Consider the following 12,571-nt stretch of genomic DNA (forward strand, 5'->3'; position numbering starts at 1 on the left):
TCTTTCTCAGGATGTGAGTGGCAGAGGCAAGTACAACCTACGTCTTATATAACCCTCTACGTATCGAGACCAGAAAGTCATCATGATATCATGTTGACTATATCGACCCTTCTATTCCGACGAGAAGTCTCTATCAAGGTCCTCTCCGTCTAAACTAATCCTGTTTCTCCAAAGAGAACATGTAATTCCTCGTCCGGAACTTATTCAAATCCAGGTCCTCCTCTGGGATATCATACCTGCCAGAGTAGCCCTGTAAGTCTGCATAGAGTACAGAGTAGACTCGGTATCTTACACATATGCCTTGAGGAGCCGCTCCTCTCTCACGAAAGAGCCACCGTGAGATTCAATCTCATTTAGAACTCTGCGTATAATCTGTCACTATCAAAACTTTCATGTAGAGTCCAGGACATACTCCTTTTTATTTCCTACCGTCACCTGCGGCGGGAACTTGACCTGTTTTTCAAGAATCAGCGTCTGCGTATTGGCTTTGTTGTCGGACTCGAGGGTACAAACCAGATACTGAGGCATGATGGACAGATGGCAATTGCATGTATTGTTGACACTCTTTTCTGCATATAGACGCAGTCATAGACAGGTTGATGAATATAAGAGCGCAGCTCTCGCAACGATGTCATCGTGGTATCATCTGCCCATAGCTCGGCTCATGGCAATGGGGGTTGCATCATGGTGGAAGCATTATCCGTGGACTATTATTGAGGCCCGGAAAGGCGGTAAATGTATCAGATGAGCGAGAACAGAGAAGCATAGTCAAGGACGAGACTGTGTATTTGCTAACTGGTGCTCTTCATGACCTCGCTGGGGCCTGTTAAAGGACGAATATCTTTCAATACCTATGTCAGATAAGGCCAATGAGCCTCATATAAACGGTCAATACTCCCTTACCATGAGTGGAGTGAAAGACGCCTAATTTAATTTGCAGGAGACTAGGCTCATACATGTGGGAGAGGTTAGTATATGGTACACATGCTGGATATTCGAATATTATACACTACTAATACAGTTCGGGGAAGCACACACGGCGCTTCACCAATGCTGGACGACATTACGTCCCTTCCTGTCCTCGCATTCGCATCGACGATCGACAGCATCCACAGTGGTCCGTCAAGACCGACGTGAAGATTGAAGCTGATGAAGCTATCATCTTCGAGAAAGTCCGTATTTGTACACGTCCGTGTCACTGTAAGCCAGATCGTGAGTAGATCTCCAAGAAAATCGACAAGAGAAAAGGAGACACGTACAAGTGACTTTTGAGGCTCTCTCTTCCTTCTGCCCTGGCATTCACCCACACACTGACGCTCATCTTCGATACGGGAAATATGCCGTATCCTCGACTGTCAATGGTGACCGTTCCGGAGTGCCACTCGAGGATATCCGTCCACTGCTCTCCGGCATGCTGCTGACCAACGAACATGCGCTTCTGCGATGGGCCGGCGTTGCTCATGATACAAGCTAGACCCGACGGATGCCGCCGGTTGCCGTAACGAATAAATCCTATTTGTCTCGTCAGTCCGGTGAAAATAAGAGCCAGAAGGGAGGCAGTGCGCACCGATGCAGTTCCTCTCGTCGAAATAATCCCGCTGTTCTCCGTACGCGTAGAGCTTACGGGCTTTTGTGAGAATCGGAAGCCTGCCTCCGCACGAACGCTTCGCTGGATGTTTGCCTCCCCTGATCCCGTAAAGATCGCCCCAGAAGACACAGGGTTGTCCTTTATTTTGTAGTAGGATCAGAGCATATGCTAATGGCTTGAAGAAAGATGCGACTGGTACCTATTTACAATTCGTCAGGATGGAACAGTCAATGTAGACGGTGACAATGAAACCATACCTCTAACATTTGGCCTGGTTGCTTTACTTTAGGTCAGCATATGCTAAGACACTGAGAAAGGGAAGTGGATTTCTTACTGTATCATGAGTCATGACAAATGTCTAGACGGTCAGTGTGAAGAGCAGTCAGGACACATCTAGGAGAACTTACAATGGCATGTTGAGGTTTGCTCTGAACTAATGTACCGTCGAGAATTCCCCGCAGGTCCGCTTCTGGGGTCAGGGAGATTTTCGAGAATCGGTCAACCAATACGGCATCATAGAGATGAACTCGGTGTTCCATCGCCTCCAGGAAATGCAGGAGTTCTTTGAGATCGCAGCGCCAGTATTCCGAGATTACGAAGAAATCAGGTCCTAGAGTCTTCCGAACATGATCGACAAAGTCCCTCTGGAAAGCAGCCGACATGTGTTTCGCAGCGTCTAGCCTCATACCGCTGAGAGGCAGTTGAGTGCTGATCCATTCGCCCCAGTTGAGAAGGTCTCTTCTGACCTCAGCATTAGAGAAATCCAGATTTGCGAACATCAGATAATCGTAGTTGCCGAACTCGTGGCTAACATCGTTAGCCCAACCCTTGTTCGGCCCTGCAATCTTGTAGATCGCGTTCTTCTTTTGCGATTCGTCCCAGTCAACGCCATTGAAATGGTACCATCGATATTTCATCGAGCTATAGAAGTCGCCGCGACCTGGGAAATCAAACCCCACCCACCCCTCGATCTCCTTTGGGCGCGAGATCTCAACATCTCGTCCTAACGCGGTATATCAGATATCTGGTTAACCAACCTCTCCACTGAAGGGAAACATACTTTCCGAGTCTACTTGGACAGCCAGGAATCGTTCTGTGAAATCTGCGCCTGCTTTATGGTTGAGAACAGCATCCCAATGAACGCCAACACCGAGGTCTCGAGCGGCTGCGCTGAGCTCTAGGAGCTCTTCCTTGGTTCCCCATTTCGTCGCTCGTGATCCTTTCTGGTCGAATTCGCCCAAGTCGTACAGATCATATACGTCGTAGCCATTTCCACAAGGATCCATCCCCTTGCATCCTGGAGGTATCCATATGTTGTCCACACCGATCTCCTTGAGACTCGGTAAAATGTGCCGTAGACGGCGCCAGTGAGCTTGATCAGCTGGCATATGCCATTCAAAAGTTTGCATCAGAAGCAGATTATCTGGTGCATCCCAGGACGGGAGCTGATCCAGGCGCCTCGCTTCCTCTAGTACGGCATTAGCGCATAGCGCAAAGGAAGAAAAAGGAACGCAGACCTTCGATTTCATTCCATCTCTGCCGCTCCTTTCTTTTGGTTGGGAGGCAGCTAGAAAGAAAAGAAAACATTGGGAGATCTGAAGCAATTGAAAAGCAAATCTTGAGAAGGGAAGCTGAGTTGACAGCCGCGATTTAAAGCTTATATGTTTCGGAGTGGATGAGGAAATAGGGTGATTAAACGAAGATATAATGCGGCCCAGTTTGTTTGGAAACACAGTATCGCATCAATGACGAGGTGGAAATATGAAAGTAATTATATATAGGTCATGACAATTACTCAGATTTTGCCAATGCCGCTAGTCTTCAAGACATCATCAGTCAAATAGTTTTAGCGCAACGATACAAGAACAAACAGAACACACGGTATTTTGTGCAAGTGGACTCGTGACAAATGGGAGGCTATGTGTCGTGGCAGCGCCTTGATACCTTTTCTGCGCTCTTCGAGCTATAATTTAATAGATGTTTCGAAGAGGAATAAGGTCAGGATTTCGATTATAGGAGCTACCTAGATAGGAGAACTGTCAATTTTTGGTAAATTGATACCTGAGGCCTCTTACATTCCAAACAAAGCCACTCCTCCTGGATCGAGAACCTTGTGCCTGACCCGCTTTGAGCCTGAGGGTGGCTAACCGCTAAACGGCATTTATCCGAGTGAAATCAAGCCAATAGGAGACCGGGAATCTCGAATTCACTCTTGGCCGCCTGAAATAGAATCCGGCCATCTGATTAGTGGATTCCAGGCGGTCACTGAAGAATTTTTGAAGAATTCACGCCTCAGGCTCATACAGAATTTCACAGAGACCCGACTCGATTGTGGACTTCCAGTCTTGACAGACATCCACTTTGAGCGCCGTCATGAGCATATATTGGTTGTTGAAGATGAGTGACGACATCGCTGTTTTTCCCAGTCAAATTCTGAAGAAAGGAGTGCTCAGGAGGTCACATTCCGCCAAACTGAGCGACCGTCTCCCTTGATCTACTGTTTACTCTGTGGATGCGACCAATATAGTCTGTAAGCCAGAGTAGTCTCGAAGAGAGCACATATCCCAAGCATATGTCAGGGTGTCAAATTCCTCTGACTGGAAAACTCAAACATCTCTGTTGGTTGTGCCTCTGGGATTCCTGGATACTTAAAGAAGTTCTTGTATGTTGGCCGGGCGATCGGAGTTAACGGTGGCAAGTGGTGTTCGTGCTGCCGAGCCATGCCCGCATTGGCCCGCGAAAAGTTTTCGGGATCGGTGCCGCTAGTTCCCAGTCTGTGCTCCCAGTCTCCCCGATGAGAAATCCTTTTCCCTTCAGTTTCATATCTTCCCTCCTCTCTTCCCTTTTCCCTTTCCAAACTCTGCAAAGCTTCAATTGCTTTCGTTTATACCCATCCCCACTCTTCGTCATCTTTTATCTGTATCCCTCTTTCTCCATCCTTCTTCTACCCTTGTCTTGTTTATATCTTTAGACCTGCATAGATACTACACATAATTCACAATGTCCGCCGCTGCTCCCACTACCGGCTCTCCCAAGCTCGACGCCGTCGTCGAGAAGGTGGCTCCTGCCACCCCTCAGATGAGCGGCTTCCAGCTCTACTCCAGATTCGCCTTCGCTGGTGCTGTCTGCTGCTCCGTCACTCACGGAGCCCTCACCCCTGTCGATGTGTAGGTCCTACTGTTCAGCCTCACTACCCCCAAATCGCATCGATTGCGCCTAGTCCCGAAACCCCCGGCACGCTTTGCAGTGTACATCAACTGAGTACTGATGTATCTCTCTTTCTCAATGCAGCGTCAAGACCAGAATCCAGCTTGACCCTGTCACCTACAACCGTGGTATGATTGGTGGCTTCAGACAGGTCATTGCCAACGAGGGTGCTGGCGCTCTCCTCACCGGTTTCGGTCCTACTGCCGCCGGTTACTTCCTTCAGGGTGCTTTCAAGTTCGGCGGTTATGAGTTCTTCAAGCAGCAGTGCATCAACCAGCTCGGTTACGAGACTGCTTCCAACAACAGAACCGCTGTCTACCTCGCTTCCTCCGCTGCCGCCGAATTCTTCGCTGATATCGCCCTGTGCCCTCTTGAGGCCACTCGTATTCGTCTCGTCTCTCAGCCTACCTTCGCTAGCGGTCTCCTGAGCGGCTTCGGCAAGATCCTCAAGAACGAGGGTATCGGTGCTTTCTACTCTGGTTTCGGTCCTATCCTGTTCAAGCAGTAAGTTGACCAATCTCGACCAATGGAGTCGCCTGGTGGTTTCTAATTGGTAAACTTCAGGATCCCCTACACCATGGCCAAGTTCGTCGTCTACGAGAAGGTTGTTGAGGCTGTTTACCGCAAGGTCGACAAGAACACCGTTTCCGATGGTGCTAAGACTGGTATCAACCTTGGCTCTGGTCTCATTGCCGGTTTCGCTGCCGCCCTTGTTTCTCAGCCCGCCGACACCATGCTCAGTGTGATCAACAAGACTCAGGGCGCTCCTGGTGAGAGCACTGTCTCCCGTCTCATCAAGATCGCCAAGGACCTTGGTATCCGTGGCAGCTACGCTGGTATTGGTACTCGGTAAGTCTCGCTGTTGTCAATTCTCTTGCGATTCAGGATACAGTAGCTGATGTGCCCATTCTCTAGTCTTTTCATGGTTGGTTCCATCACTGCCGGTCAGTTCGCCATCTATGGTGACATCAAGCGTGTCCTCGGTGCCACCGGCGGTGTCGAGATTGGCAAATAAATTAACGACGTGACGCCTAACTGCGAACCAAAAATGTCTGAATTCGGTCAATGTCCAAATCTTTTATACGGACCGTGTTAGATTTGATGATTTGCCGTTAAACAACAAGCTGCAGCCCACTTGAGACTCGCCAAACTCGGCAGATGACATCTACTTTCCTGTCTCCGGTCCAGTGTCTTCACAGCATCATTGTATTTCACATTGTCTGGAATGTAGTATAGAATTGAATAGACGCTTTTTCCTTTGTTCTATCTTCGGAGATCGGCGGCATTGACTTTTGATTACTTACTCCCTCATTAGCACTTATTCATCTCGATCACCTTTTCGAATACAGAAAGTATTCTTTTCTCGAACCATCTCAATAGAGTCAGAACGAAGCAAAGAACGAATCGGATTATCCTTTTTGAAGGGCTTATCAAGGCATCCTGAGAGTCTTAGACTATGTCGCAGGCATTAGCAGGTCACAAATCTGTATCATAATTAACCAGTCCATCATCGAGTGACAATATTCGGAAGGAGAAAAGTAGACTGCACACTTTTTCGATCCTTGGGCGAGTGGCATTAAACAGGAATGGTAGATGTTCCGTAGGGGTAAGCCTTGGGTACGTTGATGCCAAGCCAGCGGATCTTCAGGCACTCCGTCTCCAACGCCTCCCCGCAAGATCACCGTCTTCATTCATTATTAATCCCATAAACTCATTGTTAAAACATACGGCACACTCGTTTTCTGTCCATTAGTTTTCCCAGATGCATATCTGACATAATCTCTGTTTCTCTTCCCTTCTCTCTTTCTCGATATCTTTTTCTTTGCTCGCCTATATACCCAACCCTTATGACCTGATTCTCACTTGTTCGCCATGTCGCCTCATCTCGGTCTCCTACAAGTCCTCTCCTTCCTATTGCTTCTTCTCGCAACACAGGTAGCAACGGAACACACTTCAAACTGGGCCGTTCTCGTTTCCACGTCTCGATTCTGGTTCAACTACCGCCATCTTGCAAATGTACTCTCACTATATCGCACCGTCAAGCGGCTGGGGATACCCGATTCGCAGATCATCCTAATGCTTCCCGATGACATGGCCTGCAATCCTCGAAACGCGTTTCCAGGGACGGTCTACAGCAATGCCGATCGCGCAGTCGACTTATACGGAGATAACATCGAGGTTGACTACCGAGGCTACGAGGTGACCGTGGAGAACTTCATCCGTCTCTTGACCGACCGACTGGACGAAGACGTGCCGCGGAGCAAACGCCTGGGCTCCGATGCTGGAAGCAATGTGCTTGTTTATATGACCGGACACGGAGGCGATCAGTTCCTAAAGTTCCAGGACTCGGAGGAGATTGGGGCCTGGGACCTGGCGGATGCGTTCGGCCAGATGTGGGAGAAGAAGCGTTATCATGAGCTGCTATTCATGATTGATACTTGCCAGGCTAATACGATGTACACTCACTTCTACTCGCCAAACATTATCGCGACAGGATCCAGTGCGCTGGATCAGTCCTCTTACTCTCATCATGCGGATAACGATGTCGGTGTTGCGGTGATCGACCGTTGGACATACTATGTGCTGGAATTCCTAGAAACTCAGGTGACAAGTGCCAATTCGAAGGCGACGCTGGGAGATTTGTTCGACTCGTACGACGAGTCGAAGATTCATTCGCAACCAGGCGTTCGGTGGGACCTCTTTCCCGGCGGTGAGCAGGAGGGCCGCCTGAGAACAGTGGTGGACTTCTTCGGTAATGTTCAAAATGTCGAAGTTGAGCATGCGAATGCCACTGAGCCTGGCTCTCTGAAGGAGGATCTCGTTGAGATCGCTCGACTGGTTGAAAAATGGCGCAAGCGTGATCGGGACTTTGCATCTCGCGGAGAGCCGCTTCATGAGAACAACACTGGTGCACTTCCATCCTCTCAATTTACAAAGGCTCGAAATGTCGTGCCAGTACGCATGGCTGCTGAATCTTCTTGGGAAAAGCGACTTGTTGGAGCATCGGTTCTGGGCGCATGCGCTGCAGTCTGGCTCGCTGGATCGATCTTGGGCAGGACCTCGGTTTGATCATAATAGCATCTCCGATCTTATCACTAATCCAATATACTTGTCATGACATTGTAGCGTTGTGTAGTTTATCTGCATCTATCCTGGACATTGACACCCACTCCGCGCTCTAGCAGCATATATGTGATCTTGTTGTGTCCTTCAGAATAAGCAGTGGTTCACAGCCTTGCTACAGGGGCTAAGGTGCTCCAATTTCCTTTTCGTATCTGCACCTATGGCCATGGATCATAACACGCTTGGATCAGACCATCTCTGCCAAATCCCACCATAAAAACTAGAGCAAATCTTCTCACACCGATATCAGAAATTGCCTTCTCTTCATTAGTTGAAAGTATCACTCTGCTAACTGCACCTCATCGGCCTGTGAACCTTTTGGTCCCTGGACTACTGTAAATGTGACTCTCTGTCCTTCCTTCAGAGATGCATAGCCGTGTCCCTGGATTGCTCGAAAATGCACAAAGACATCTTCACCATTCTCCCGGCTTATAAAGCCATATCCCTTTTCATCATTGAACCATTTCACGGTTCCCGTTTCTCTTTCGCTCATTTTGGTTCAACTAAGGCAGTAGATGGTCAAAAATCATTTCCAATTCCCAGGGGTATGAGCATCGCACTCTTTCGATTCAACAGTCAGGTCCAGGGTAAACTTCTGGGCAAATATTTGACTTGCGTTGCCCTCAGATGTGGGCCAGATCGAAGAAGCCGGTAGAACGATATAACTCAAAAGGATGCCTTTTCGGAGGTGGTTGTTGAGAAGCAAAGTTGATTAAAACCTTTGGCCGAGCAGGTGCCCGCACTTTAATATAAGAGCATTTTCGCATGATGTAATCCATTAGCATCTCATTAGTAACCTACCCTACAGTTGCATCAAGGGCTGTTCAACTATGCTGATGTGGTAGCGCTTCATTGGAAGACAGACATGAGCGGGGTAGAGATATAATGGATACGTCACATCACCAACGCACATTCCCCCAAGTCAGATACATGTTGGAAGGCTGACCCCTTCTTTCGTTGCAAAGTACTTGCTAGCATCTGACCTGCGATGGTTCATCGGCTGTGTTTGGTTGGCGCGAGGTCTCTTTACTATATGTAGCCATCTGGTTTCCTTGAACTAGGTTTCTCTGAAATATTGAAAAGCAAAGCAGGTTACTGTCGTCCGGAGCGTTAATACCTGTGGATATTTCCGGTGGTTGTTCTCCGTCTCATATTCATGTTCGGAGTGTCCGAACTATATATATATTCACAGCACCTTTGTTAGCTACATTATTCCCGATCTTGCCCTCCGGTTGCCTACGTATCGGTCAAAACACGACCTTAAAATTTAGAAAGCAGGCTACTACTCATACAGAAGGCGCCTAAAGCAAATACTATACAGCGAATCCACCATACAGCTGGGAACATCGACTGAAGTCGAATAATGTCCAAGATCTCCCGATATGGATATTCAAGAGCAGGCACGTGACCACGCGCTCCGCCTCGCGTCTCGCGCTTCGCGAGAAACACCATAACTCACCGTCCAGCATGCTGATTGCGAACCGGGCAACAAGCTTCGCGACCATTTCACTATGGTCTTCAAGCCATTCAAACCTCCTCTGATCAGGAAACAGCCCAACCCCTCCGTCTCTGATCCACCTCCGGCTAGCGGTGCCTCCGAACATCGCGAACCCCCAGCGAAGAAGCAGCGTCTGAATCCAGAAATCAGTGCTCATGGTGATTCGCTAAGCCGATCATACACACTTAGCCGCAAGCCTCTGCAGCAAGTGATCAATGCAGGCAGCTCATCCAGCGAGAGCACGACCGGTGATGATCCACATGGGGACAGATACTACAACGTGCTATGGTAAGTCTCTGGGTGCTTTATAAGCAATGATCAAGCTAACCCGACATCTGCGATAGGCGAAAACCGTCCACGAAGAAGAACAAGACATGGGACGGCGACGGTATCATCTCTGCCAGTGATGGGTATCTCTACCTACAGGATATATCGGGAAAGGATATGGGACGGGTGATGCATGGACCTCGGCTTGAAATAGGAACCGTACTCTCGATAGGAGGTAAAGAAGTTGAGATTGACTCAGAGATACCCAGGAAGGAGTACCTAGCTCGCAGGCCATTCCTCGAGAGAAAGGACACCACTGGCCCCGTTACAGCACCGGCAGCGCCGAAGAAGACGTTCACACCGTTACTCGGGAACCGAAGCGGTACCTCGCTTCTGACGACTTCAAGTCAGAAGAGCCAGGGTGGGAAGACAGGCAGCTTGACTCTACCCAATCCGGCATCTAGACCCAGTTCTATATACAAGAGGCCGCTACTAGAAAGCACCGTCGTTCCCGCGGGCCTGTTGGGAAGCCGGTTCCACGCCATGACCCGAACCAACCCGGAGCACTGGTCATGAAGCGACCGGATTCAGTGCCCAAGGGGAAGCAAATCGTTGACGTTGTCGTCGATCCGATTCTCTCCAAACACCTGCGACAGCACCAACGCGAAGGCGTCCAATTTCTTTATGAGTGCGTCATGGGTATGCGATCGTTCAATGGAGAAGGCGCTATACTTGCAGATGATATGGGCTTGGGGAAGACTTTGCAAACGATTACGCTGCTCTGGACTCTGCTGAAACAGAATCCGATTCACGAAAGCCCTCCGGTGATCAAGAAAGCACTCATCGTTTGCCCGGTGACCTTGATCAACAACTGGAGGAAAGAGTTTCGAAAATGGCTGGGTAACGAGCGTATCGGTATATTCGTTTTTGATGATAAGAGGAAGCGTTTGACCGACTTCACTATGGGCAGGGCCTATAGTGTTATGATAGTGGGTTACGAGAAGCTTAGAACTGTTCAAGAAGGCCTAGCAAGAGGTGCCGGAGTCGACATTATTATCGCCGACGAAGGCCACAGACTGAAGACGCTTCAGAACAAGAGTGGCCAGGCTATCCAGTCACTGAACGCCACAAAAAGAATCATTCTTTCCGGCACCCCAATCCAGAATGACCTGAAGGAGTTCTTTGCGGCAGTGGATCTGGTAAATCCAGGTATTTTAGGGAACTTCAAGGCCTTTGTCAGGGAATTTGAGGGGCCTATCGTGAAGAGCAGGCAGCCGGAGGCGACCAAGAAGGAAATTGAGAAAGGCGAAGCTAGGAATGAAGAACTGCGAGAGCTCACTTCCAAGTTCATGTTGCGCAGGACGGCCGACGTCCTGGCGAAATATCTGCCACCGAAAACAGAATATGTCTTGTTCTGCAACCCGACCTCCACACAAGCCAATATATACAAAAATGTGCTCGCCTCTCCAGTGTTCCAGTGTGCCATTGGCAATTCAGAAAACGCCCTGCAGCTCATTACCATTCTCAAAAAGCTCTGCAACAGCCCGTCGCTGCTTTCACCAAAGACCGGGGTTGAAAAACCCAGTGAGACCATCACAGCGCTTCTATCGTCCCTGCCTCCGAATCTTCTACGCCACTTCTCCCCTTCATGCAGCGCAAAAATACGAGTACTCGATCAGTTACTCCATAACCTACGCACATCAACATCAGAGAAGATCGTCCTCGTCTCGAACTACACCGCGACGCTGAATTTGCTCGCAAACCTGCTCACCTCGCTCTCTCTGCCCTTCCTGAGACTAGATGGCTCCACGCCAGCGCAGAAAAGGCAGGCCCTCGTAGAAGACTTCAACCGTCTACCCCCAAATCTTTGTTTTGCGTTTCTCCTCTCCGCAAAAGCAGGAGGCACCGGACTGAATTTAATAGGCGCAAGCCGCCTTGTCCTCTTCGACGTGGACTGGAACCCAGCAACCGACGTACAAGCCATGGCGCGGATCCATCGTGATGGCCAAAAGAGACATTGCCGGATCTACCGCGTCTTGCTCAAGGGAAGCCTGGAGGAGAAAATCTGGCAACGCCAGGTAACCAAGATCGGACTGGCAGACAGCGTCATGGAACACAAAAACAGTGTGGCTCAATTCTCAAGGGACGAGCTGAAGGATCTCTTCCGACTCGACGAGGCGAGCCGCTGTCAGACGCATGAGCTTCTGGGCTGCGACTGCGGCGGATTAGGGCAGATGGCTGGTCCATCGAGCAACGACACCAGCATCCCAGCCACAGATGCAGAGGACTCACCGCCCAGCGAGCTGTCAGACACGGATTCTGAATTTCCTGACATTCCCACACTCATCAAAGCGTCCCAGCTCAATATGGAAGAACAGGAGCGGCGGATTCGTTCGCACGTGCGTGATGGTCGCCGAACCGGAAGAAACAAAGGCAAACGAGGGAACGACAGCACGGGCGACGAACCAGCCAAACAAAGCCGAATACAACAATCGCTCTCCCATTACGTGCATATAGACCCTGGTTTGTTGTTCGCGGCGACGGACGGAACAGTAATCGATTTGCAGGCCGCACTTGATGACGACGACGTCCTTCTTCCCTTACTCAAAGACGAGGATAACAGAGTCTCGTTCATTTTCAAAAAGTCAAGTACTGCAGAGGCCAAGGGGAAGAGGCCTTCCTCGCCGGTGGTTGTAGAATAGGAGATTAGAGTTATACACTATGCGGCATAGAGAGAAGTATAGAGAAGCATTTGCATTGGCTCAGGGTTACAGGATCACACAAATATAATTATGTCGCGATGATATATTCACTCTTCACAATCTCTATGGAATTGGTACCTGGGATCATCTCGTATATCACACATGCAAAAGGAATCGCGATCCAGC

At 49.3% G+C, this 12,571-nt stretch overlaps 5 protein-coding genes across 5 annotated transcripts; 3 read left to right on the plus strand and 2 right to left on the minus strand.

Moving 5' to 3' along the window:
- Window positions 1-1,195: 1,195 nt before the first annotated feature.
- P174DRAFT_370090 (putative alpha-amylase) lies at window positions 1,196-3,175 on the minus strand (the record flags this gene model as incomplete). Its single annotated transcript, XM_024822308.1, has 6 exons — window positions 1,196-1,512; window positions 1,568-1,787; window positions 1,846-1,866; window positions 1,996-2,591; window positions 2,649-3,056; window positions 3,106-3,175. 6 exons carry the CDS (start codon window positions 3,173-3,175, stop codon window positions 1,196-1,198), a joined length of 1,632 nt encoding a protein of 543 aa, XP_024682409.1.
- Window positions 3,176-4,588: 1,413 nt separating this feature from the next.
- Window positions 4,589-5,810, plus strand: P174DRAFT_459955 (putative mitochondrial phosphate carrier protein (Mir1); the record flags this gene model as incomplete). Its single annotated transcript, XM_024829824.1, has 4 exons — window positions 4,589-4,755; window positions 4,880-5,299; window positions 5,360-5,644; window positions 5,711-5,810. The coding sequence occupies 4 exons, from the start codon at window positions 4,589-4,591 to the stop codon at window positions 5,808-5,810; spliced, it is 972 nt and encodes a 323-aa protein (XP_024682410.1).
- Window positions 5,811-6,513: 703 nt separating this feature from the next.
- P174DRAFT_441073 (GPI-anchor transamidase) lies at window positions 6,514-7,961 on the plus strand. The gene has a single exon (XM_024827220.1). The coding sequence runs from the start codon at window positions 6,668-6,670 to the stop codon at window positions 7,862-7,864; it is 1,197 nt and encodes a 398-aa protein (XP_024682411.1). The 5' UTR covers window positions 6,514-6,667; the 3' UTR covers window positions 7,865-7,961.
- A 230-nt stretch (window positions 7,962-8,191) lies between these two features.
- On the minus strand, window positions 8,192-8,421 carry P174DRAFT_441075 (cold-shock protein). Its single transcript, XM_024827221.1, has one exon. It carries the CDS (start codon window positions 8,409-8,411, stop codon window positions 8,199-8,201), a length of 213 nt encoding a protein of 70 aa, XP_024682412.1. The 5' UTR covers window positions 8,412-8,421; the 3' UTR covers window positions 8,192-8,198.
- A 433-nt stretch (window positions 8,422-8,854) lies between these two features.
- Window positions 8,855-12,482, plus strand: P174DRAFT_441076 (DEAD/DEAH box helicase). The gene is made up of 7 exons (XM_024827222.1): window positions 8,855-9,318; window positions 9,412-9,704; window positions 9,761-10,190; window positions 10,214-12,206; window positions 12,237-12,307; window positions 12,329-12,332; window positions 12,381-12,482. Exons 1-7 carry the CDS (start codon window positions 9,301-9,303, stop codon window positions 12,383-12,385), a joined length of 2,814 nt encoding a protein of 937 aa, XP_024682413.1. The 5' UTR covers window positions 8,855-9,300; the 3' UTR covers window positions 12,386-12,482.
- The last annotated feature ends 89 nt before the right edge of the window (window positions 12,483-12,571 follow it).

The sequence above is a fragment of the Aspergillus novofumigatus genome, assembly GCF_002847465.1.
Source record: "Aspergillus novofumigatus IBT 16806 chromosome Unknown P174scaffold_4, whole genome shotgun sequence".
Taxonomy (NCBI): domain Eukaryota; kingdom Fungi; phylum Ascomycota; class Eurotiomycetes; order Eurotiales; family Aspergillaceae; genus Aspergillus; species Aspergillus novofumigatus.